The following is a 21,140-nucleotide window of genomic DNA, read 5'->3' as shown; positions in this document are numbered from 1 at the left end:
GTATATTACTTATTCTGGTTTGATGTGGACGAATAACAGAGCGTGGTGTTCGTGTAACTGAATTTATAGAGACAAGCAAACCGGAAAATGAAAGCATTGAAATACGATTTAAAAAAAAAAGTGCAAAGAATAATTCAAGAGTAGCGCTGACCTTTAAAAAGGGCAAGTGTATTATAAATAGATCGTAATAAATATATTAAAAATATGGATGCTTGTTCGTTATTTGTATAGAATACAAAACAAAAGTTTCAACATTGACGGGTAGGTATATGCTTTGGAAAAGGTTACAAGCACTTATGGTACCTGGCATTTAGGCTTCAAAAATCACTTAACATATAATTTTGGCTTTAAAAAAAGTTTTTTTATCTTCAATTCTTTAAAAACCAGTTGTTACTGTTCAGGCACGAATGGGATCAGCAGTACAATCGCATTATTTACTAAAATTGTTTGTTACAATAATATTTATATACCACGTCGTACGACCTTTGGTTTCTTGGTTTACAAAATATGTATGAAATAATTTTTACAACCACGTGGTTTGCTTTTTGAACTTTTTGAACCACGCTGGAAATTCCGCCACAAAAAGGCTTCCCAAAGCTCCGGGAGGATCATACATTGCTTGCAAGGTTGCATGCAACGTTCGTTGCTACTTTGATCGATTTCTCCTTTCCACTACCAACCCCGAACAGCCAAGAACTGTAGCGATGTTTTTTGTAATTACATGCGCTGTAAAACCTTACAGTATTTAGTTTAATTTCGTATTTATCGTAGTTTAAGCAACTATAAAAATATAAAATATACGTATTAGTATTTCGAATGCATCTCTACCTGCTTCTTAAAACTCTCTTAAAGTTGCTTATCAGTTGTAGAGTGAAAGTATACGTTGTGTTTTTCCTTTTCTTAAGCCTCGAGTGTACCGAGCAAGTTGATCCTTATCGTGTTAACTTTTGTAACATGATCCCTATCCAGTTCCCTGCACAGCTGATGGTAAACAAACATGAGCGAAGCTTTGATTCATGCTTTTACAATCATGTTTTGGTTATCGGATGGTTTGACAACTGGATCGTGCAAGGAAAACGATAACAACACGGAACCATGTGGCGCGGGTATACCCTTTCATACACTTTCAGTTGTTCGGCTACTATCACTCGTTGTACACACTTTGAACTACTATCCGGTGATAAGATTGCGCTTGCGTTGATGCGCGTATCGTCGCCGGACGCTTTCCGCATCAAAGATCGATGACGCAGCGTGCTTTCCAGCGCAAAGCATGCTTGGAGGCGATCGGTGTACAGCAGAAGTGTGACGCAACGACTTGCAACCGGTTGCCTCATGTGCGGCCCGGAGAAGGTTGTCGGCACTTGTTCATCCTAACATCCGAGGCGCGAGGTTGCGTGAGATTAGTTCATAGCAGAGTGTGCGCTCCAGACGAACGAGTACTTTGCTATTACAGCAGATAAGAAAGGGAGGCTGACGTTCCAAACCTTCCTCGTTATCAATCACATATTGTGTTGCTCAAAATATCGGTGTTGACAACCAGTGTCCAGCCCAGCCAACACACGAGTGGCTTAATTATTGCGGTGTTAGCAACAACCGGCCGAGACGCGTTTGAACAGGGTGTGTGCGCTGTGGAGGACAGGTGCCCGACGAGAGGAAAAGTAAACTGTTAGCCCTCAATCCGGAATGTTTTCCCTGAACCTGAAATCAACTTCTTAGACGTACCAAGTTGGCGCGATCAACCGATCCATCTGCAGTGTGCCGTGTCAAAATTCGAAAACGCATCACAACGACGCACTGATATTAGTACCGGAATAAAAATGCACGGGACAGGTGAAGCCAGCAGTTTAAAAACAGGCGTGATTGATTTCACTGCCGGTTGCTTAGGTAAGTTCTTCGGCGCCAAACCTCCGCACCTTCACTACCTAGCTCACGCTTGCCCTTCAATCCCAACCGAATTCTCTAGGTGGAGTCGCTCTAGTCTACGTGAGCCAACCGATGGACACGGTGAAGGTGAAAATGCAAACCTTTCCAGGACTGTACAAGGGTCTGGTGAACTGCACGGTGCAGACATTCAAGCGTGACGGCATCGTGAGGGGCCTGTACGCTGGGACACTGCCGGCCGTTGTCGCGAACGTGGCCGAGAACTCAGTATTATTTGCTGCGTACGGTGCCTGCCAAAAGCTGGTGGGGCGTACCGTGCACAAACAAAACCTGACCGAACTATCGACGCTGGAGAACGCGACCGCAGGCTTCCTGGCCGCTTTTTTCTCGTCCTTCACCCTCTGCCCGACCGAGTTGATAAAGTGCAAGCTCCAGGCACTGCGGGAAACGCAATCGCAGGCGCAGGCGGCGGCGGCGGATGGCAAATCCCGTCCGACCATATCATCCTACGCTCTAGTAAGTCAAATCCTACGTACCGAGGGCATACCGGGCATGTTTCGCGGCCTGACATCGACATTCGCGCGCGAAATGCCGGGCTACTTTTTCTTCTTCGGTGGATACGAGATGACGCGTGAGTTTTACACAAAACCAGGCCAAACGAAGGACGACATCGGGCCACTGCGAACGATGGTGGCGGGTGCGGTCGGCGGTGTCGCCCTCTGGACGGTCATTTTTCCGGCCGACGTGATCAAGAGCCGCATACAGGTGTACAGTATGCGGGCGAGCATGACGCAGGTCGGGCTGGACATCTTCCGCAAGGAAGGCGTGCTTGCCTTCTACAACGGGCTGCTGCCAACGATCGTTCGAACCATTCCTGCTACAGCGGTGCTCTTTGTGGTATACGAGTACACGAAGAAAACGTTAACGAAGCTCCTTGAGTAGCGAAAGAGTTACATGTTTCTTACCTCAGTAATAAAAAATTCTAAATGTATTTTTTCTACAACCATGCCAACTATTCAGCGATAGTGTTATTTTATTCCCGTTTCACGAGACGCACGCTGGTTTTACTATGTCTAGGAAAGTACTGGACAAGTCTACTGGTGAGATAGCGTTGCATATCATCCCGCGAGAACACTGGCCACTCGTACCATGGAATCTAGAAAAGAAAACAAGCATCAATCGTATAACGGTGTATGACTTTATAAAACTCATGTTGCTAAAAACCATTAGGAATAACGTAAGCACGTTTCAAAGTGTATACATAAATTAACTACGCAACGTAATTGAAATGATTTAGAAAAAAAACCTACCTCTACTGTTTCGTAGTTCAAAAGTTTGAGCTGATGTAGCTTCATCGTGTACCCTCCGGTTCGCCGTTTTACGCCTCGAACGTAACAGTTCCAAGATCCGACAACGATTGCTACTAACCGCAAGTTTCGCTCCTGACTTCGCTCCTTCAGAATTGCTTCCCGAGTCAATATTTCGTGGCTACCAACCGAATCCATAAACGAGTCCAAGGAAAGCGCCAGGCCAGTGCGCTCGTCAAAGCAGAAGAGCACATCCGGGCGCTGATAGTGGGGTAGCAAATGGACTATCCGGCAATGATCATTATACGCTGTCTGAAAGGTGCTCTGAATGTCCAGCAGCATTTTGTCCGACTTGGTTAACCGGTACTTCGGGTTGGGCAGGTAGTCCTGCGTTAGCTTACAGACCAGCCGGAAAGAGGCAGGTGGAAAGCGATTGCCAGAGTATCGCTCCGACAAATTGATGCCGGCGAAGGCATCGAGCGTAACGGCTTCCCGGCCAGCTCCGGCGATGTTTTTGTTATACGTAAGCTGCAGGAAACGCTGGTCGAAGGCGGCCGATATTAGATCCGGGTGATAGATATTTTTCATCGATAAAAAGTGCAGCAGCGCGATGTAGCATTTGGGATATTGCACAATTTCCGCCACCCGGTTCGGTACCTCCGCCAGTATGTCTTGACACAGCGCCTCATCCCGAGCATCTCGCAGTGCGACGTTGTTATGGGCAAGCACGAACGCAATGCGTTCCATATCCTTCAGTCGCAGGCTGGAGATGTTACGATGAAATTTCTCAACAATCAACTCGAGACTTTCCGTGTGGCAGAGGTGGATGTCGCTTCCTAGGAGTGCAATGTGCAGACAAGCTAAAAGAGAGAGGCGAGATATTTCCGGTACCAGTGCGGCTAGGAGCTTTTCCATAGAGGAGGCATTCGGGATTCGTGACGAATAACGTAACAGTTTTAAAATTGCAGTCAGCGGGATATCCTCCACCGAAGCGAGGCTTACGATGAGCTTGTCGTATATCTTCTCAAGCAGCTCGGCGCTCCTAATCGGAGTTTCAGTTTTGAAAAATCCCATGCAAAGCACGGCAACGTCATCGATACTGAACGAGTCGAAGTTTTGGCTGAAATTCACCTCGATGTCCATCATGTTCTCCAACGGTACCCGTGTCAGGTTGACGTAGAACACCGTCTTCACTAGCTGCTGCGGTGATAGTTTGCGTAAGCGGTTACTTATCTTCCACAGCGCCTTGTTCACGTACTTCCCTTGCCTTGCAAGCCGGAGCGGGTACCACATATCCGCCATCTGGAGCAGCATCTCAACGTTCCAATCGACTATACGCTCCAAGCATTCGTTGTCCAGCGAGGTCCACAGGCGGAGATAGTTTGGATCATGAATCGAAGCTGTTTCTCCCATTTTAGCTAGTGCCTGCAGGGCCCGGGAAAGCTGGGCGTCGGTGAAGTTTGGTACGGTTTGCTCAAAACGAGTTATAAAAACGTCGAACCTCCGGTCCTCTATGGATAATGCACCGTCTGTTTCATTTTTGATGGATGCTACAATATTAAATAAAAGCTCAACAATTTTGTTAGGATCACTGTGCCACGAGTCTACCGATTCCAACTGCTGATTTAAAACCGACTCTGGCGCTCCGATACCATTGGGAAAACCCGCAGCATTCTTTTGAAGCTGCATAGTCTGCAGCACGTGGCTGGCGTAATCATTTTCCGAGTCAAGAAACTTTTTTACCGCAACACTGGCCGAAAACTGTATTCTTCTGCAACAGTACTGCTTCAACGGATGTTTACGAACGAATAGCGCGAATAAGTGTCGAGATTTTAACATTTTTACTGTGAATTAAGATTGAGCACTATGAAGTCTTTGTTTATATACAACTTCCCCGGCGAATGACAACCATGTTATTCTAAACAACATAACAGGATTGGCAAAGTCAGTCCGTGGGTAACATTAGGTATGGTCAGTCAGGGAGTAGGTTTTTACTAATGTTTTCTGAGATTTCAGATTTGTTGTAATATTGGATAATAAACTCGTTTGTGCGAAAAATATAAAAATACATTAAAATAGCGAAAAACGGTAGTTTTGTGAGTTCTATTGACCACATTGATTTATAGTTGGCTTATGTGTTAATTTTTGAAATAATACATAACTTCAGCCCACCTGAAATATATGTATATATATATCCCGCCAACAAAGCCTACCGACTTCTGCGATGCAGAACCACCACTTAAATATTTCGGCATCAAATAATATCAATTCTTTTCCGGTAATTTTATTTTACTCGAAGAAACTGATGACCAATTCAAGCAACTAAACCATGGCGTCTTGTTTCCAATAAGTATTGCATTAGATATTAGACAAAAATGCATCATAATTGTACATCAAAATAGCCAATACTAACATTACCTTTTGTACAATCCTGGTATTTATATTTGTTCTTCTTACTGTTTAGATCCGCTTGAACATATCTAGATACAAAAAAACATAGATTTGGTGCCCATTTTAACGCAAAAAGCTCAAAAGCAGTGTTTCTTTCACGCCACTTGAATGAAATAAATCGATAATTATTTGATGTTCACGTTTGTGACACTGTGGTTTAATTCGTTCACTAACAGCGGATTGCGATGGTATGCCGGGTCGCTGAGGAAATCATGATCAACAGTCATTTACTTGGCCTCGCTGACAACTTCTACAATTGAGAGAAGAAAATACAGATATCAGTTCATACCACTAAATGATATAGCAATAAAAAAGTGCAAACACATGCAGGTATCATTCTGTTATAAACGAAAGCAAAACTCAAGCTTCGAAATTCTTAGTGTGGGAATTGTAAAACTCAATATATTTATCCAAACCAAGGCAAAAAACCAAACACACTCAACTGAAAACCTGCACTTACGATGGGAGAAAACTATAAAAGGTTTTAAAAGGCCTATTTTTCATCTGTAAAAGTAAAAATGAAATGAAATTAAGCTACCCATTTCTTATTCCACATATACCTTAAGGTAGGTCAGTAGTTAGGTTACAAAAACCAAGTTTACAAGAATACTTCACCAAATAATGTTGCGGTACTAAACACGATAGCAACAGCCTAATATGTTTTATCTTATACGAGTTATTTTCAAACCGCTTTCTCATGTGAGATTCCATAAATTGATTACTTTTAATACTTCGTTTGGCGCTAGGACACCGTTCACATTCATCTGGATTTTGAAACGATTTCTTTTGATACTATAAATGGAGAGCATATTTTATGTTTGCATGTTTCCGTAAGCAAATGTCAAGCAGGATGCACTCCTGAGGCAATGAAATCGTAAGTTTTGTCTCTATTTATAGAAAATTGATAGCAGAAGGCCTAAAATTGATACATTATGAATACCGTCAACTTTTCACTGGTAAGTATTGTTTACCAAGTGCGTAATAGACGATGGAACTTAGGTCCCAACAAAATCAATATATCAACGAGACACTGGATGCTGTCGATGGCGTACGATGGCTACTTACTCTCCGGCTTTCCGTTCTGCCACTTGGTGAATTTGATGTGCGACTCATCTCGGCGGGCAGCCTGTGCTCTCAGGTCGGGCTTAAGGGCTTTTCGGAGTAAACGCGCCGCGATGTTGGAATAGTTGATGTAACTAGAAGTTTTAAAAGAATCAAACTTCTTGATTATGTAATGTCCAAGAAAAACACTGCACCCCCTACGCTACTCACTTCAAACCAGCTGCTCTCCATGCGGCCATTTTGGGTTTCTGATGTGCAAACTTTCGTGCCGGTCTGTGAAATGGGGAGAGAAGGAATCACTTCGTTAAACTTCACCGGTTTGCGACCTATGTTACCGCCATTTAAATATGTTTAGTCGGGAAAAGAAAACGAGCGACCTACCACTGTAATCACCTGTCGGAAAGTATGGCAAAGCAGATACTGCGTGCGGTTGCTGAAAGTGTACAATTGACAGCCCTCCTCTGAACTTGACAGTTGACAGCGTGCCTAATGGTTGTTTCATCTGCCCAAACGGTATAATAAAACTTATAATAATTATTTTATTAAATTAAATCGTTACCATTAATAATTCACATAACGTACCAGGGTGTCTGAGTAAAATTAAATCAAATAAATAATTTATCTATGTCGTGTAATGAAACTAACTAACTAACGACGTTACTGTTCATGGAACCGCGTAGTTCATTGTGGCCACTGTTTAAAACATTAAATCAAGCAGGGATTCAAAACAGTGTTGTTTGACATGACCAATTGGTAGGTTGTTGGTGTTGTTGGCATCCGTGAAACAACGTACTCCGTGCAATCCGTCATCATACTAGTGCGATGTAAATTATGCTGAGATTTGTGTGATTATTATTTGCCAAACAAAGCGGAATGAAAAGTAATGAGCAGCAGCATCGAAAACCACACGCACAATTTTGGCAGCGACAGTGTTTTTCCATCGTAGGGTAGATGCATTCGTTACCGTGTTCTGTCGTTTTCTGCTCCATTCAATCACCTAACCAGCGTGCGCCTTGTACGTAATAAAAATCGTGTTTGTGATGTTGCAAAATCCCGGAGATAGTTTTGTGCTCAATCATTGGTGTTTGCCAATCTGTTTACAGGCCGTGGCTAGTGCATCCATCCACCCGGGAAGGGGTATCTAGGGAGGCCCCAAAGGCCAACTCATACATCGTTTGTTTTATCTTCTGTCTTTAGGTAAAGCATCGTAGCAAAGGTAAGTTTTCATAACGAACATCAGCAACATATCGTATGCTTCTCATGTTCATATGTTATTGTACGAGTAATGAAGTATTTTTTTGTATCATGCCATATGCCATGCTCCACGTCCCATATAAATATTCAAGTTTATATTTAGAATATGATTGTTCTAGCGACCTTCTGTCTAATGCATAGTAAAAAACAACATCTAATGACAGTGCTAACTATCGATGAAATTAAAATTGGTGTAAGCTTTAGTATCGAAGCTTTGCAAATGACCTTCCCCATCAAGTGTAATCAACTATAGCAAACACCATTCGGAATACAGGTCTTCTGAAAAAGAAGAACTTTATTCTACCTTGGGACTCGATCTGAAGTGGTAGGCAATTGTCAAGGTCTAATGTACGAATTGTAGAAGGGATGAACCGGTTTCTCTTCTGATGGAGGTCGCTGGTCAACAATCTGAGAAGGTGAGAACGAAGCATCATCGTATCTTTCATGTTCAGACCCTTCCTGATATTTTTTGTCATTCCCTTTAATCTTTGTTCATGGTCTTTGACCTGAAGATGCTCATGCACGAATGTGATCATCTAACAGGAAGGCAGAGCCGTTGCTATGTATTCGCTGCTGACCTTACAAGATTTAAAAAAGAGTAAACATTAGATACCAACAGATAGTGATATCATCATTCAAAATCAAATTAGTTGCCAAAACGTTTAACATATTATAGAGTGAGTGTGTATGATCATTGGTTTATAGCCGTCATCTAAGCATTTAACATCTCGTTGCAGAAATCGTTCCATCCTTGATGTGTTTTTGGAGGCCCGCAGGATCGCTACTCTCAGTGCCAAAGCGAATAGGATACGTCTTCGTACCGCCAACCTCGAAGCTAGCAGTAGAAGCAGCAGCAGCAGCAACGACAATAGCCGAAACGGAATCAGCACACGCAACCGCATATCATGCCCTGTCCGGGGTTGAAGGTCTCGCATGTGATATTTGTGATCGTCATATTGATAACGATTATTTTCTACTCATCACTCAATGGTCGAAATTTTATCCTTGACCCGCGGCGGCACTTGAACCACCGGAAGAACGACCCGAATGTGCTACCCAACCGGACGATCTCACCGACCGCTGCCGATAAGGCGCTACTAGTGGCGCCGCTGCCGGCGCTCAAGCGAGAAAAGTGTAATGTTTTCCAAATAGTGATACAGGGCTGTGGCTTTAGTGTGCTCAACAAAACGCTAGAGAACGCGCACCAGCAGGAGAAGAACTATACACAGCTGCTGCTAGCACAGCAGAAAGAGCAGTTTCAGCAGCAACAACAACAGCAGCAGCAGCAGCAAGAGCAGGAGCAGGAAAGTGCTCCTGAGCACGTGGACAACATACAGCGAATACCGAACCCGTCCGCAGCGAAAAGATCGGCCCAGGGGTCGCCCTCGTCGGCTTCTTCATCGTCGTCATCGTCGGTGGTGCCACAGAAACCGCAAACGGCGGCCCCTGAGCCGGACGGGGAGAAGGTGATTAAAACGCGAGACCTTTACCATTCGGGGCATCTACCAGACGCTGCGTGTGTGACGAATCTCTGCCCAAACAATGGCACTGACGTGACGCTGCTAATTCTCGTCACTTCCGCACCGACGCACCGTGAGCAGCGTCTCGCCATTCGCCAATCCTGGGGTCACTACGGTAGCCGGCGAGACATCTCGATCGGATTCATTGTCGGCCAAACGAATGAGGCACGTGTAGAGGACCAGCTGGCGGCCGAGAGCTACATGTACAGCGATCTGATCCGCGGCAACTTCATCGACAGCTACCGCAATCTCACCCTGAAAACTATCTCTCTGCTCGAGTGGACAAAACTGCACTGCCCAAATGCCTCCTTTTTGCTGAAGACGGACGACGACATGTTCATCAACGTGCCGAAGCTGCTGCAGTTCATGGAGTCGCACAACAGCCAGCGGAGGACGATATTCGGTCGGCTGGCGAAAAAGTGGAAACCGATACGGAACAAAAAGTCCAAGTACTACGTCAGCCCCGAACAGTATTATCCGCCCGTTTTTCCGCCCTTTACCACAGGTAAGATATAATGTAGCATTGTAACATAATCAGGCTTAACGTATTTTATCGATTTTAAATATGAATAGGTTCTTATTTTATAAAAAAAGTTATATGCAAGTTTTTGATTGCCTTTAGTTAGTAGAAAACTTAATCATCAGTTTTATAATTATCTGACTGTAAAGATGTACAAAGCAGTTAATTAAAGATAAAATCGTACGCACATATGAACAAATGTAAATGACTATAAAAGTGAAACTTGTGAAATGGAAAAGTCAATCATAGTGAGATACTATACTGACATTTTGGGGACTCTCAACATTCTTGTCCTTAGCTACTTTTTCGACTTATTGTTGTTTTTATTGAAATCTTATTCGTTCAGTTGCAGCCATAGCTTTTTCAGAGTCGTAGAGCAAGCGATATAAATAACGAAAAAACTCAATAATCCTGTTTTCTTCCCGCAGGCCCCGCGTATTTGATAACGGCCGATATCATCGGCGAGATGTTCGAAAAGTCACTTAGCCAAACCTACCTGAAGCTCGAGGATGTCTACACGACGGGCATCGTCGCGCAGCTGCTGAACATTCATCGCGTTAATGTGAAGGAGTTTCTCAACCGGCGGATTGCGTTCAACCAGTGTAACATCAAGAAGGCCATCAGCATCCACATGGTCAAGAACAACGAGCAGCTCGACTTGTGGAAGAAGCTGATCGACATCAGTGTCACGTGCACGTAGAAGTATTTGACCTTATATATTTCGTATTGGTTTTGCTCAGTTTTATTTCATCACGATCCCTCCAAAAACCCCCTTTATCCCCGAATCAAACGAACATCACGTAATCGCTAGCGAACGGATAATAAATTTACTTCTTTTTAATGTTAATTCTTACTTCTACCATTACAATTCTACCATGAAACATATTTAAAAGAAAACATACAAAAAAAAAAATATGTACATGATTCATAAAACGATAAAACACACAGCCAAGAACAAGAAGAGCAACCTGCCTTGCTGAAATGTGACATTGAAACATTCCGCTGCTTACTTGTGAGTCGTGAGTCAATAAGCGAACGGTGTTTACGTGAAAAATGTGTAAAACTGTATAGGAACGAATATGTGAGAATCTCTTTCGAATTAACGTGTGAGCTGTGTGCTAGTTAAACAAATACCTAAAAAAACAACCAAGAATATGACAGAGCGCTAATTAGCGAAGGGGTAGGAAGTGGTCGGCGAAGAGCAAGGTGCGACTGGCGAAAAATTCGGTTTAGAAAAGTAAGAATTAAAACAACAAAGCGATTGAATGATAATTTTAATGTCCTGATATTCCCTTTATAGATATATCCATATATATATATATATATATTAGATATATCTACCTATTTAAGTATACATACATTTCTAAACATATGATGTACCACCCCAATACCATGAATAGCTAAGAGCGTTCGAGAGGGCTAGAGTCACGATATTTGTATAGAAAGAACATGTTTTATAAAGCATTCTAAGGCTGTAAATATAAGTTGCATTCGCGCCAGAGGCTCATATCTCTAGCGGCTGTCAAGGATAAAGAGAAATCGAATGTAGTTTTTCATTCATATATTTTATTTGGCTACTTACATTTTGCAGAGGGAATGGGGTAGGTTGGGTTGGCGTAGTTTCTTTTCATTGACTAGAGATTCTCAATTTTTACTTTATGATGGTATTTTTTTAAAATTAGAAAAAGTTTGGTTCACTTTCAGTGTGCAATGGAAATAGAACGGAGGAAGTTGATTATAAGCGCTCGATAATGGGCTTTTTATTTATTGCGTTTCACTACTATGTTTTATGTTTTAATTTTACCGTATTTCAAAACAATATGAATACAAATACTATTCAGTTTATCCCAACGCTTTTAATGTCTTTCTAACGCAACAATAATTATCTTTAAATGCATTTCAATCACAGGGAGACAGAAAGTTTATCATGTTAAGGTTAAAAACGAGATGGATAATCCGACACCCTTCCGATGATGAATGAGCAACTGGATTAAGTTTCATATTAGCTGACAAAAACGATTTTGCATTCCATTTTCCGATGCAAATCAAAACAAGCTCGTTACTCATGGAAGCTATTAAATATTAGTGTAATTTTGTGGCACAATTTAGAAACCCCGATTGGTTAATGTACACCGTTAACGTAATATGTTTTACTTCCTAAAGTTAATCGAAAGTAAACGCTCAATATAGGCGATGTCCCAATCCACTTTTACGCCTATACACAGCCTTGGCCAGCTGAAGGGGGGAGAAAAAAAAGACTGGCTGTTGATGGTCCATGCGCTAGCCTTTCAAAGCAGGAACGTGCTTCGTTTATGTTCTCACCTTTGTGGCCTTTGCGCAGTTCATTATGGATGAATGGCTGGAAGGCACAAAAATAAATCATGTTCAATGGCAACCGGTATACCGGCGGGCTAGCGGGACTGTTTTGTCCGTGTTCGTGTCTGCCTTCTAAAATTGCTTGTCAATTATCAATGCGCAGGTGTCCCGAATGGTGGACACGGCTGACCTTTTGCCTGGTTCGGTCGGGAGGCGGGCCCGGTGCTCGGGACCGGAAGTAGAACAAAACCCGACGCACCACGTTGCAGCGATGGCAGTACGGGAGTGGATCGCGTGGTAGTTTCGCAACCGGTGGCGATGAATCATCGGAACGTGCGCTCGGTGATTTTGCCGGGGTTTATGGTGCTGTTCCTTGGGCTGGCGCTGTCGCCCTGTCCAGCTTCGGGTGATGATTTCCCGTCGTTACTGTCCACCAATGTTTCGATAGGCAAGTTGAGTTTCTTTCTTAGTGTTTCCCGTAGCGATTTAGGGTTCGTTCAAATTCAACTCTTCTCAATCAATCCTCAATCAATGATGGTAGCAGAACACAATCAAACTAATACCCAAAGTGTCTTTAATATCGTGATCGTTTTAACCGATAACTTATTCTCACCTGTTTTCCTGCCTTCCGAAACTTGAAACAGCGATTATCCTAGACCGCGAGTACCTTGGAGAGCAGTACGAGAAAACGCTGGACGAGACGAAGAACATCGTGGAGAAGTTGATACGGGAGCATTTGAAAAATGGTGGCATGATCGTGAAATACTACTCCTGGACCAGCATCAATCTGAAACGAGGTAACGCCGGCATCGCGTTGTAGGTCGCGCAAGTACCAGGCTGACGGGAGACCGCTGTTTATGTCTTTCCAGATTTTTCGGCCGTCATCTCGGTGACGGGGTGTAAAAACACCTGGGACATTTACCAGGAGGCCGTGCGGGAGCGGCTGGTGATGCTGAGCATCACCGATCCCGACTGTCCCCGGCTGCCGGTCGGTAACGCTATAATGGTAAGTAGTGCACACACCGTCCCCCGATCCTGATGTAGACGTGTGTGGTTTGAACCTCACAAATCCATTATCGCCAATTAGACCAACGTTGAAGGGTGCTTTACAATGATCGTCTGCGCACATCCGGAAGGCCATGAGCTGATAGTGCAAGGCAGCGTATGTTTAGGTCCAGACATATTTCGGATGTAGCTCTCGCTTCCTCTGTTTCGTTGCTTTCGGCGGTCCAACCCCGAAACGGTTCCGCTGCTTAGGAAACCATAGCCCGATAAACTTGTTATCAACAACTGCCTATTACTCGTTTCAGATTCCGCGCAGCGATGGTACGGCCAGCGCCTTCGAGGAAGTCTCCCAAATCATACTCGACATGAAGAGTTCCCGCGCCATCGACTGGCGCACAGCGACACTGCTCTACGATCAAGCGTTCGGTAGCGTTGGATTACTTCTAACACGGACAGGAGAAACCCAAGAACAAACCCACTGATAATTCTTTCTTTTTTTCGTCATCCGCCCGCTGGTTGCAGATGTCGAAATAAGCCGATGCATACTTTCCTTGTTGGAGGACCGCGAGGGCATGAAGCCGTTATCGCTGACGGAGTTTAAAATACACGCTCCAACGCACAGCTGGGAGAAGCGTAAGGAAATCCGGCGTACGCTGCTCGGCATCCCTACCGCCTACACAGGTACGTACAGCTACACTGTGACTACTCCTAGCGGAAATGGAACGAATGCTCGGCACGCGTCTTGTAATGATTTCAGGCAAAAACTTTATCGCCATTGTAAACGTAGCTACCCTAACGCTGTTGATGGAAATCTCCAAGGTTGGTACCGGGACGCGACGGGGACAGGATTTTAGGCAGCTGAACGATCTCTCCTTACCCATTCTAGGACCTCAAGCTGGTCAATCCGTCGTCACAGTGGCTGTATCTGCTCCCACACACGGACACGTACAGCGAGAACTTCCTCTCGTCCGCCACCATTATCAACGAGGGCGACAACGTGGCCTTCGTGTACAATATAGGAAATAAGGGTCGAAACTGTACCGTAAGAAGAGGTTCCGTTTCCACACCACTCGTAAACGAGCTACTAAACCTACTCTACCGGGTACTCTGTTCTACGCGACTTACAGGTGAACATACTCTGCTACATGGAGTCCTACCTGCTGCATTTCGTCCGCAGTTTATCGAAGCTGATTCGCGAGGAGCAGGTTGTGTTCGGGCAAATATCGGACGAAGAGTGGGAGATCATACGGCCTAGCAAGCTGGAGCGAAAGCACAAATTCTTACACATGATAAAGGTACGTGGAGAGCAGTAAGGTGAAGGTATACTGCAGAAGCTGTAAGGTTTTTTCTGTTATCTACGAATCTATCATCACAAATCGCACCACGAAGAACGCCATTACTGCCAAGGATGACTGTAACAAGTGCTCCCAGTGGAAGGTACAATCTGCAGAAACCTGGGGCTACGTTTACCGTACCGACTTCACTGCCGGTGAGAGTTTGCTGGGCTGAAAGTGAAACAAATATATCACACCAACTAATGTGTTCCCTAAATCGTGCCAGATCCGAATGATCTACAAGAGCGGAAGAAGTTCACCATTTTGGACATCGGTTACTGGACGCCCCAGGACGGGTTCTCGTTGACCGATGCACTGTTTCCGCATACTCGGTTCGGGTTTCGTGGTACTCAGCTTATCTTCTACAGCTACCATGTAAGTTACAGCCTGCTGGAAGTTGAATCGCCGGTTTCTTTAACGAGAAGCTTAAACCCCAGAACCCACCGTGGCAGTTTGTGACGTACAACGAATCGGGCAGTCCTGTGATATCCAGCGGGGTCGTCTACGACATCCTGACCGAGCTGTCGCGTAAGCTGAACTTTACCTACACGATGATCATCTCGCAGCCGACGGAACTGAACAACGGGTCACTGTTGGAAGGCAACACTACGGCAAGTAGTAATACCAGCTACATTTTTGGACTTGCTATTGACCGGATTTCGTATGCTTTGGATTAGGCTTTCTACGACATCAAAGGCATATCATCAGACATCCCACAAGACATTTTCAATTCTATTATCAATAACAAGGTAATGTAATTTTCAGCAGTAATTATAGCAACTACAATACTTACCGTAAATGCAAATTTCAACTCTGAGCAATTTGTGCAGATACTGCTAGCTGCCATCGGGTCAACGGTTAATGAGAAGCAGAAAAAGTTTATCAGCTATACATATCCTATCAGTATACAGACGTACAGCTTCATCATCTCGCGACCACGGTAAGGCAAGACGGTGTAACAAAACATTGAACTGAGCCTGAAACACTAGCTGATTGTTGTGTCTATCGATTACTCACCAGCGAGCTGAGCCGGGTGCTGCTATTTCTCTCGCCATTTGGTTCGGATGTAAGCAGAGCGATAACTAAATAAGGGGGAATTTGGGAATTCTGACTATTTTCCTGCCTTTCGCAGACATGGCTGTGTTTGGCGGCGGCTGTTGCGCTAATGGGCCCCGTACTCTGGGTCATCAACAAGCTGAGCCCGTACTACGAGGTACACAGCAAGCCGACCAACATAGGTCTCGGCAAGGTGAACAATTGCTTTTGGTACATCTATGGAGCACTGCTGCAGCAAGGTGGAAATGCTACCGTAGGCTACTCAGACCGCAGCGACTTTAGCGTACTCCGATACGATTTTCGATTCCAGGTGGTCTCTATCTTCCGTATGCTGACAGTGGTCGGATAATCATCGGCACTTGGTGGCTCGGTATGTACGAGAGTTTGGAATGAGTCTGAGCCGACAGCATAACGTAGCGGGTGTCTTTATTACGCTTTACGGCGCCACAGTCGTCCTGGTTATAGTCACCACCTACTGTGGGAACCTGGTGGCATTTCTGACCTTCCCGAAGATCGACATCCCCGTCAACAGGATCATGCAGCTGCTGCGGAACGATCGCGGGATAACCTGGAGCATCCGTCGCGGTACCTTTCTGGAGGAGGTTCTAATGGTGATGTATACCCATGTTACTTGCGATGTTACTTGCGATGTTACTAGCTGTTCGTTAGGGAGGGGGGAAAGGAACATTCGTTTACTCATCCGTCGTCAGTTCGCTCGTTGACAGGATTCCACCGAGCCGAAGTATGTGCAGCTGTACAAGGGCAGCCAGATGATCAACGAGCTAACGGAGGACCTGGTGGACCGCATCGAAGCAGGCCAGCACGTGCACATCGACTGGCGGAACAACCTGCGCTACCTGATGAAGCGTCAGTTTCTCCAGACCGACCGGTGCGACTTTGCGCTCAGCACGGACGAGTTTCTCGACGAGCAGATTGCGCTGGTCATGCCCAAGGATAGCCCGTACCTGGAGCTGGTGAACGACGAGATCAAGCGCATGCACCAGTTTGGCTTCATCCAGCGCTGGGTGGCACAGTATCTGCCGTCGAAGGACAAGTGCAGCGGAGCGGGTCGTGTGATGGACGTCCAGAACCACACGGTCAACAGCTCCGACATGGCGGGCTCGTACTGGATCCTCCTGCTGGGGTTCTCGTGCGGGCTGTTCATCTTCGTCGGTGAGTTCGCCTACAGCCGGTACCGTAAGTATAAGCAATCCAAGCAGGCCGCCGTCGCCTACAGCGAGTAAGAAAGATGGACAATGGATGCAACAAAACCTACCTGGGCGATGATTAGCTGCAAATATATTGCGAATATGCCGTTCGTCGATTTACAAACGTAACACTCTCCTGCCGACTCTACATGGTTCTTCTGCGGACATATTGAATGGGTTTTGGGTTTGATGTTGTCAGATGCATAGTTTTGTATTCATCAAGCAATAAAGCGGAAAGTACAGTACACAGGTGTTGTGTTTGTTTTTTTTTGTCGTTTTGCTGTTGTTGTCTACATAATGGCAATCGAAAATAGAATATAAACACTCTAGCATCATTCCGGCCCAACACTGGATGCGCGCACTATATAGTGGATGACTGCGCCGCGCGCATAACGTATCGCAACGTCTCTCTTCGGTGGCAGGTTTTGCTCAGTTATCTGTAGCCGTTTTGTTATAAGCCTATGGCGGGCACCGAAACCGCTCTCGAACCCACCGCTATAGACTAGCACACCGCACGCCAGCCGAACCCTGTCTCCCGATCCAGAAAAGCGTCCAATATAACGTAACCAAACATAACTGCGGATGAGTATTTCCCTTACACTAACAGGCATTGCTCCTGCTGCTGCCTACAGCGTATTTTGCTGACGCCCTTCCATTTAGTATCCTTCCCAATCCTAAGCCTTCCTAAATGTCTATCCGAAACGAAAACCACACTATCCTATATACACAGCTGCTTACGATCCGTTTGCAATCTATTCGCGAACCTGCCTCGAAACGAAAAAACCCCTAGGGGTGGTGCCAGCTGCCCTACCTACCGGTGGTTGTAGAGCGGCTGGCCGTAGTATTGGCGCGGCTTGTGCTCGCCGGCACCGCGCACGTTCTGACGCTTGCGGACCTTCAGTCGGTGGTGGTAGGGCAGGAACTCGCTGTCTGGGTTCAGCACCGGCAGGGGATGCTTGTAGTTGACGAGAATGTCGCTGTCGAGGTACCGGTTGCGTTGTCCCGGCACTGGCTGCTCGCTGGTTCCGCCACCACCCGGCCCATCCCCGCTCTCGTAGCCGAGCGCCGAGCTGCGGTAGAAGTAGGGAAGCTCGGCAAGCGCCTGGGGGCGTTGCCGGTCCGGACGCAGACGGTGCGTCGGCGTACCCTGCACATGCCGGTGGTCCAGTATGAGGTAGGATTTGGTGGTGGTGGTGCTTGTGCTGGTGGCACCGGCCGAGGTCGTCGTACTGATACCGTCAAAGTCTGGGCGGCGGTTGTAGCCACTGGCACCGTTGTTGAGAATGATCGGCGCAATGTAGGATAGTTCCGCCTGGTGCGGCGGTAGGCTGGAGTACTTCGGAAGTGGTTGCGCTTGTGGCTGATAGTAAGCTTGATGCTGTTGCTGTTGCTGCTGGTGATGCTGCTGCTGATGGTGGAAGTGCTGCTGTTGTTGTTGGTGCTGCTGCTGCTGCTGTTGCTGATGTTGCACAGGTATGTCTTGATGTGCGTACGGCGTCTGTTGACCGTACGGGTGCCTACCGAAGGACGCCTGGAATGGGACTCCATCGCCGGTGGTGACGTAGTAGCTCTGTGGGAGCTCGTGCACACTACCACTTGGCTGCCGGTAGACATACGTCGGCTCGTAGGGATTGGACGTGAAGGACGGCTGTGTGTGAACGTTGCCGTAGCCCTTGTAACCACCACCAGCGGGCGGAGCAACCTCCTCCGGGAACAGCGTACGGTAGACGTCGTTGCCACCGAATGTGAGCGAGAGGTTCGCCGCGAGCGTTGGCGCCGATGGTTCGTGGTACTGCACTGGTGCGGGCGGAACCGGCGCCTGCTGTGCCTTCGATGTTCGTCCCGGCTTCGCAAGTTTGTTCGCCTTCTCGTAGAGCTGCAGCGTCTGGCGAATGGTCTGCACCTCGCGGTGGAACTGTTCGATCGGACTGTAACCGTACGTCGTTGAGAGGAACTCGGGGTTGTGATGACGCGCGGGCGGCCCTTGAGCGACCGCGTCCGTACGTCCGCCCTTCCCAACGACGGCCACCGGTAGGTAGGTGCGTGGTAGCTGAGGTTGCGACTGCTGCAAGGGCGGAGACAGCGCATCGCCACTGCTCCACACGGCCGGCGGTCCGACGGTGGACGTCTTGATATTGAAGTACTCGGCGTAGATGGGCTGCGAGGCGCTGGGCGGTGCGGATGGTTTGGCGGGTCGTGCCGCTGCCTCGGCCGGAATCTTGTGCAGCTTGGTCGACGGTGTTAGCACTGGTGTCGCCGTCGGGTGCGTACTCGGACCGATCGAGGAACCAACCGTGGGTTTCACTCGCTGCCGCTTGCCGCTGGTGTTGAGGATGACGCTCGGTGTGGTGGTAGTAGCTAGACCTCCTCCCTTCGCCGGCCCACCGTACACCTCGAGGACGGGAACGAACGTCTTCAGCACAGCCTTCTGAATCTCAACCCTCGACGGCGCTATCGGTTTGGCGGCACTCTTCACGCTCGTCGGGTAACTCTGCGGCGGCGGCGGCGGGGGCGATATTGTGGTGGTAGTTGTGGTAGCCTTGGATGTCGTAGGCCGGTGCTGCTGCTGCTGCTGCTGCTGATGGCCGGCTGCTTTGGTGGGTTTCATGGCGGTCGCGTTGCCACGCTTGGGCTCGCTAGCGTTGGCGGGCTTCAGTATGAAGAAGTTCGGTGGCGGCGGTAGAATAATGCCGGGCACGAGCGGCCCCGGCGGCACCGGGTTGGTGTAGTTGCCCCGGTACTCGAACGTGTACGGCGGCGGGTAGTAGAGCGAAGGGTCGTCCTCATCGGGGGGCGGCCCATTGAAGGGGGGGATCGCGCCGCCGGTCCGGTTGTCCGGCACGTCGTCCAGCGAGCCGAGCGGGGGCCGGCCGAGCGGGGGCCCGAGCGGCGGTCCGGGCGGCGGGAGCTTCAGAAACGGGTTCGAGTACGTGCGGTTGTCGCTGAGGGGCGGCGGGTTGACCGGGGGCGGATACTGGAGCCCGTTGTGGTGCTGGCCAGTAGCATTGTGCGCCGCTGGCCGGGCAAGTATATTTTGCCCGCCGAGATCCTCCGGCCGAATGACCGGGAACGCTTTGTTGGTGAAGAGGAACGCCGATTCGTTAGTAAATGGATTAAATGCCGGCACCTGATCACCTCGGATAAACTCAATCGGTCCGTCCTCGCGGAGCTGCACAGGAAAGGGAGGCGGGACGGCGGGATTGGCCGGTATCTGCACCTGCCGCTCGGGCGCCCGGTAGTCGTCGATCGGCTGCCAAGGGCCGGAGTCGCCGACGGCTGCCCCCCCTCCACCACCCGCCGATCGGTTGCTACCGAAGCTGATCGAGCCACCCTTCAGCACCAGCAGGTGATCCTCGGCCAGCCAGATCTCGTCCGGTCGCAAGCCGCCGTAGTTGCGCTCGTCGTCCAGCGGCACCTCCTCGTTGCGCCGGTAGTTCAGCACGCCCAGCCGCTGCGGCCGCCGCTGGAACAGCTCGCGATGGATCAGCCCATACTTGCCCTCGGCCACCTGATCCGCGAGCGTCTTTGCCGACTCACTTTTGGCGGTGGGCATTGCCGGTGCGGCGCTCGCTTCGCCGCCGGGTGGCGCCTGCTTACCCTCGCCAGCCCCGGCCGCCACCAGCGAGCCCATATTCGGAGCCTCCGAGAGGCTCTGGACGAGGTCGACGGCAACCACGTCGTAGTACTTCAGCTGCAGCGCGTTATCAAGCGGCTGGTCGATGGCGTTCGTCCGGTCCTCGGCCACTCCATCACCGTCCGGCGCTCGACGCAGGGCCCGATGCTGCCGGGTGTCACTAGCAGGACGAATATAAACTATGATAGAATCCATCACGGTTTCACATTGCCTCGGGAGCGTACTTACCGATCATTTGCGCTTGCCGCCACCGAGCCATCGACGGTGTGGAATCCGATGGTGAGCAGCTGCAAGCAGCAGACCACCACTAGGACACAATGACCGGGCCGACTCATCTGGGAACGAAACAAAAGCAGGAGAGCGTTGCACTAATCAGTTTTCGAGCAGCAGTCCACGGGCCGCTGCTTCCAACGAGCAGTTGGTTGAACTCTGTCCACCGGCAAAGTGTGTTGTTCTCCGTTCGTCCACAAAATGTTAGATCCAGGCAAACACTGCGTCACAGCGCAAAAATCTCCCGAATGCGGAATTAGTCACATTCCAGCCGCCCGAAGAGCAGCGCGTCGTTGGAAAACCCCCCGCCATTTGCACATTG

General features: G+C 47.9%; 6 protein-coding genes across 9 annotated transcripts; 3 read left to right on the top strand and 3 right to left on the bottom strand.

Annotated features, from left to right (window-relative positions):
* The first annotated feature begins 1,162 nt into the window (after nt 1–1,162).
* On the top strand, nt 1,163–2,862 carry LOC131290781 (mitochondrial ornithine transporter 1). Its single transcript, XM_058319955.1, has 2 exons — nt 1,163–1,884; nt 1,964–2,862. Exons 1-2 carry the CDS (start codon nt 1,818–1,820, stop codon nt 2,821–2,823), a joined length of 927 nt encoding a protein of 308 aa, XP_058175938.1. The 5' UTR covers nt 1,163–1,817; the 3' UTR covers nt 2,824–2,862.
* A 35-nt stretch (nt 2,863–2,897) lies between these two features.
* On the bottom strand, nt 2,898–5,027 carry LOC131291141 (uncharacterized). The gene is made up of 2 exons (XM_058320333.1): nt 3,192–5,027; nt 2,898–3,037 (listed from the first exon to the last, which is right to left on the bottom strand). Exons 1-2 carry the CDS (start codon nt 5,025–5,027, stop codon nt 2,915–2,917), a joined length of 1,959 nt encoding a protein of 652 aa, XP_058176316.1. The 3' UTR covers nt 2,898–2,914.
* Nucleotides 5,028–5,766: 739 nt separating this feature from the next.
* Nucleotides 5,767–7,048, bottom strand: LOC131290794 (protein stunted-like). Of its 2 annotated transcripts, XM_058319968.1 has the most exons (3): nt 6,912–7,048; nt 6,705–6,835; nt 5,767–5,889 (listed from the first exon to the last, which is right to left on the bottom strand). In XM_058319968.1, exons 1-3 carry the CDS (start codon nt 6,938–6,940, stop codon nt 5,867–5,869), a joined length of 183 nt encoding a protein of 60 aa, XP_058175951.1. In that variant the 5' UTR covers nt 6,941–7,048; the 3' UTR covers nt 5,767–5,866. The 2 variants fall into 2 exon arrangements, with proteins under 2 accessions (XP_058175951.1, XP_058175952.1); XM_058319969.1 differs by lacking the exon at nt 5,767–5,889 and having other exon boundaries at nt 6,697–6,835.
* Nucleotides 7,049–7,806: 758 nt separating this feature from the next.
* LOC131290553 (beta-1,3-galactosyltransferase 5-like) lies at nt 7,807–11,526 on the top strand. Of its 3 annotated transcripts, none has more exons than XM_058319709.1 (3): nt 7,807–7,917; nt 8,693–9,980; nt 10,424–11,526. In XM_058319709.1, exons 2-3 carry the CDS (start codon nt 8,861–8,863, stop codon nt 10,693–10,695), a joined length of 1,392 nt encoding a protein of 463 aa, XP_058175692.1. In that variant the 5' UTR covers nt 7,807–7,917; nt 8,693–8,860; the 3' UTR covers nt 10,696–11,526. The 3 variants fall into 3 exon arrangements, with proteins under 3 accessions (XP_058175692.1, XP_058175694.1, XP_058175693.1); XM_058319711.1 differs by lacking the exon at nt 7,807–7,917 and adding an exon at nt 8,263–8,371; XM_058319710.1 differs by lacking the exon at nt 7,807–7,917 and adding an exon at nt 8,572–8,632.
* Nucleotides 11,527–12,629: 1,103 nt separating this feature from the next.
* LOC131291140 (ionotropic receptor 93a) lies at nt 12,630–16,950 on the top strand. The gene is made up of 18 exons (XM_058320332.1): nt 12,630–12,759; nt 12,956–13,108; nt 13,181–13,317; nt 13,622–13,742; nt 13,839–13,997; nt 14,074–14,135; nt 14,203–14,358; nt 14,444–14,611; nt 14,706–14,805; nt 14,877–15,025; nt 15,088–15,261; nt 15,328–15,399; nt 15,481–15,590; nt 15,671–15,716; nt 15,783–15,945; nt 16,017–16,076; nt 16,157–16,317; nt 16,432–16,950. The coding sequence occupies exons 1-18, from the start codon at nt 12,630–12,632 to the stop codon at nt 16,948–16,950; spliced, it is 2,640 nt and encodes an 879-aa protein (XP_058176315.1).
* Nucleotides 16,951–17,725: 775 nt separating this feature from the next.
* LOC131291139 (uncharacterized) lies at nt 17,726–20,883 on the bottom strand. The gene is made up of 3 exons (XM_058320331.1): nt 20,777–20,883; nt 18,408–20,708; nt 17,726–18,242 (listed from the first exon to the last, which is right to left on the bottom strand). The coding sequence occupies exons 1-3, from the start codon at nt 20,881–20,883 to the stop codon at nt 17,726–17,728; spliced, it is 2,925 nt and encodes a 974-aa protein (XP_058176314.1).
* Between the last annotated feature and the right edge of the window lie 257 nt (nt 20,884–21,140).

Source organism: Anopheles ziemanni, chromosome X, assembly GCF_943734765.1.
Source record: "Anopheles ziemanni chromosome X, idAnoZiCoDA_A2_x.2, whole genome shotgun sequence".
In the NCBI taxonomy this organism is placed as follows: Eukaryota; Metazoa; Arthropoda; class Insecta; order Diptera; family Culicidae; genus Anopheles; species Anopheles ziemanni.
The sequence above is the reverse complement of the archived record's forward strand: the minus strand, read 5'-3'. Positions and strand labels throughout refer to the sequence as shown.

What these genes read in the sequence shown, in the direction of transcription:
- LOC131290794 (XM_058319968.1), bottom strand. Translation starts at nt 6,940, where the DNA reads ATGGCCGCATGGAGAGCAGCTGGTTTGAA. An exon ending in TGGAGAGCAGCTGGTTTGAA is followed by an intron (nt 6,836 to 6,911) that starts GTGAGTAGCGTA and finishes TAAAACTTCTAG; the next exon opens with TTACATCAACTATTCCAACA. An exon ending in GCAGAACGGAAAGCCGGAGA is followed by an intron (nt 5,890 to 6,704) that starts GTAAGTAGCCAT and finishes TCTCAATTGTAG; the next exon opens with AAGTTGTCAGCGAGGCCAAG.
- LOC131291139 (XM_058320331.1), bottom strand. Translation starts at nt 20,883, where the DNA reads ATGAGTCGGCCCGGTCATTGTGTCCTAGTGGTGGTCTGCTGCTTGCAG. An exon ending in GCGGCAAGCGCAAATGATCG is followed by an intron (nt 20,709 to 20,776) that starts GTAAGTACGCTC and finishes TCGTCCTGCTAG; the next exon opens with TGACACCCGGCAGCATCGGG. An exon ending in CCGTACGGTCAACAGACGCC is followed by an intron (nt 18,243 to 18,407) that starts GTACGCACATCA and finishes GAAGTACTCCAG; the next exon opens with CCTACCGCCGCACCAGGCGG.
- LOC131291140 (XM_058320332.1), top strand. Translation starts at nt 12,630, where the DNA reads ATGAATCATCGGAACGTGCGCTCGGTGATTTTGCCGGGGTTTATGGTG. An exon ending in GCTCTACGATCAAGCGTTCG is followed by an intron (nt 13,743 to 13,838) that starts GTAGCGTTGGAT and finishes CGCTGGTTGCAG; the next exon opens with ATGTCGAAATAAGCCGATGC. An exon ending in TTCTGGAGGAGGTTCTAATG is followed by an intron (nt 16,318 to 16,431) that starts GTGATGTATACC and finishes GCTCGTTGACAG; the next exon opens with GATTCCACCGAGCCGAAGTA.
- LOC131290781 (XM_058319955.1), top strand. Translation starts at nt 1,818, where the DNA reads ATGCACGGGACAGGTGAAGCCAGCAGTTTAAAAACAGGCGTGATTGAT. An exon ending in TTTCACTGCCGGTTGCTTAG is followed by an intron (nt 1,885 to 1,963) that starts GTAAGTTCTTCG and finishes CGAATTCTCTAG; the next exon opens with GTGGAGTCGCTCTAGTCTAC.
- LOC131291141 (XM_058320333.1), bottom strand. Translation starts at nt 5,027, where the DNA reads ATGTTAAAATCTCGACACTTATTCGCGCTATTCGTTCGTAAACATCCG. An exon ending in TGAACTACGAAACAGTAGAG is followed by an intron (nt 3,038 to 3,191) that starts GTAGGTTTTTTT and finishes TTTCTTTTCTAG; the next exon opens with ATTCCATGGTACGAGTGGCC.
- LOC131290553 (XM_058319709.1), top strand. Translation starts at nt 8,861, where the DNA reads ATGCCCTGTCCGGGGTTGAAGGTCTCGCATGTGATATTTGTGATCGTC. An exon ending in TTTTCCGCCCTTTACCACAG is followed by an intron (nt 9,981 to 10,423) that starts GTAAGATATAAT and finishes TTCTTCCCGCAG; the next exon opens with GCCCCGCGTATTTGATAACG.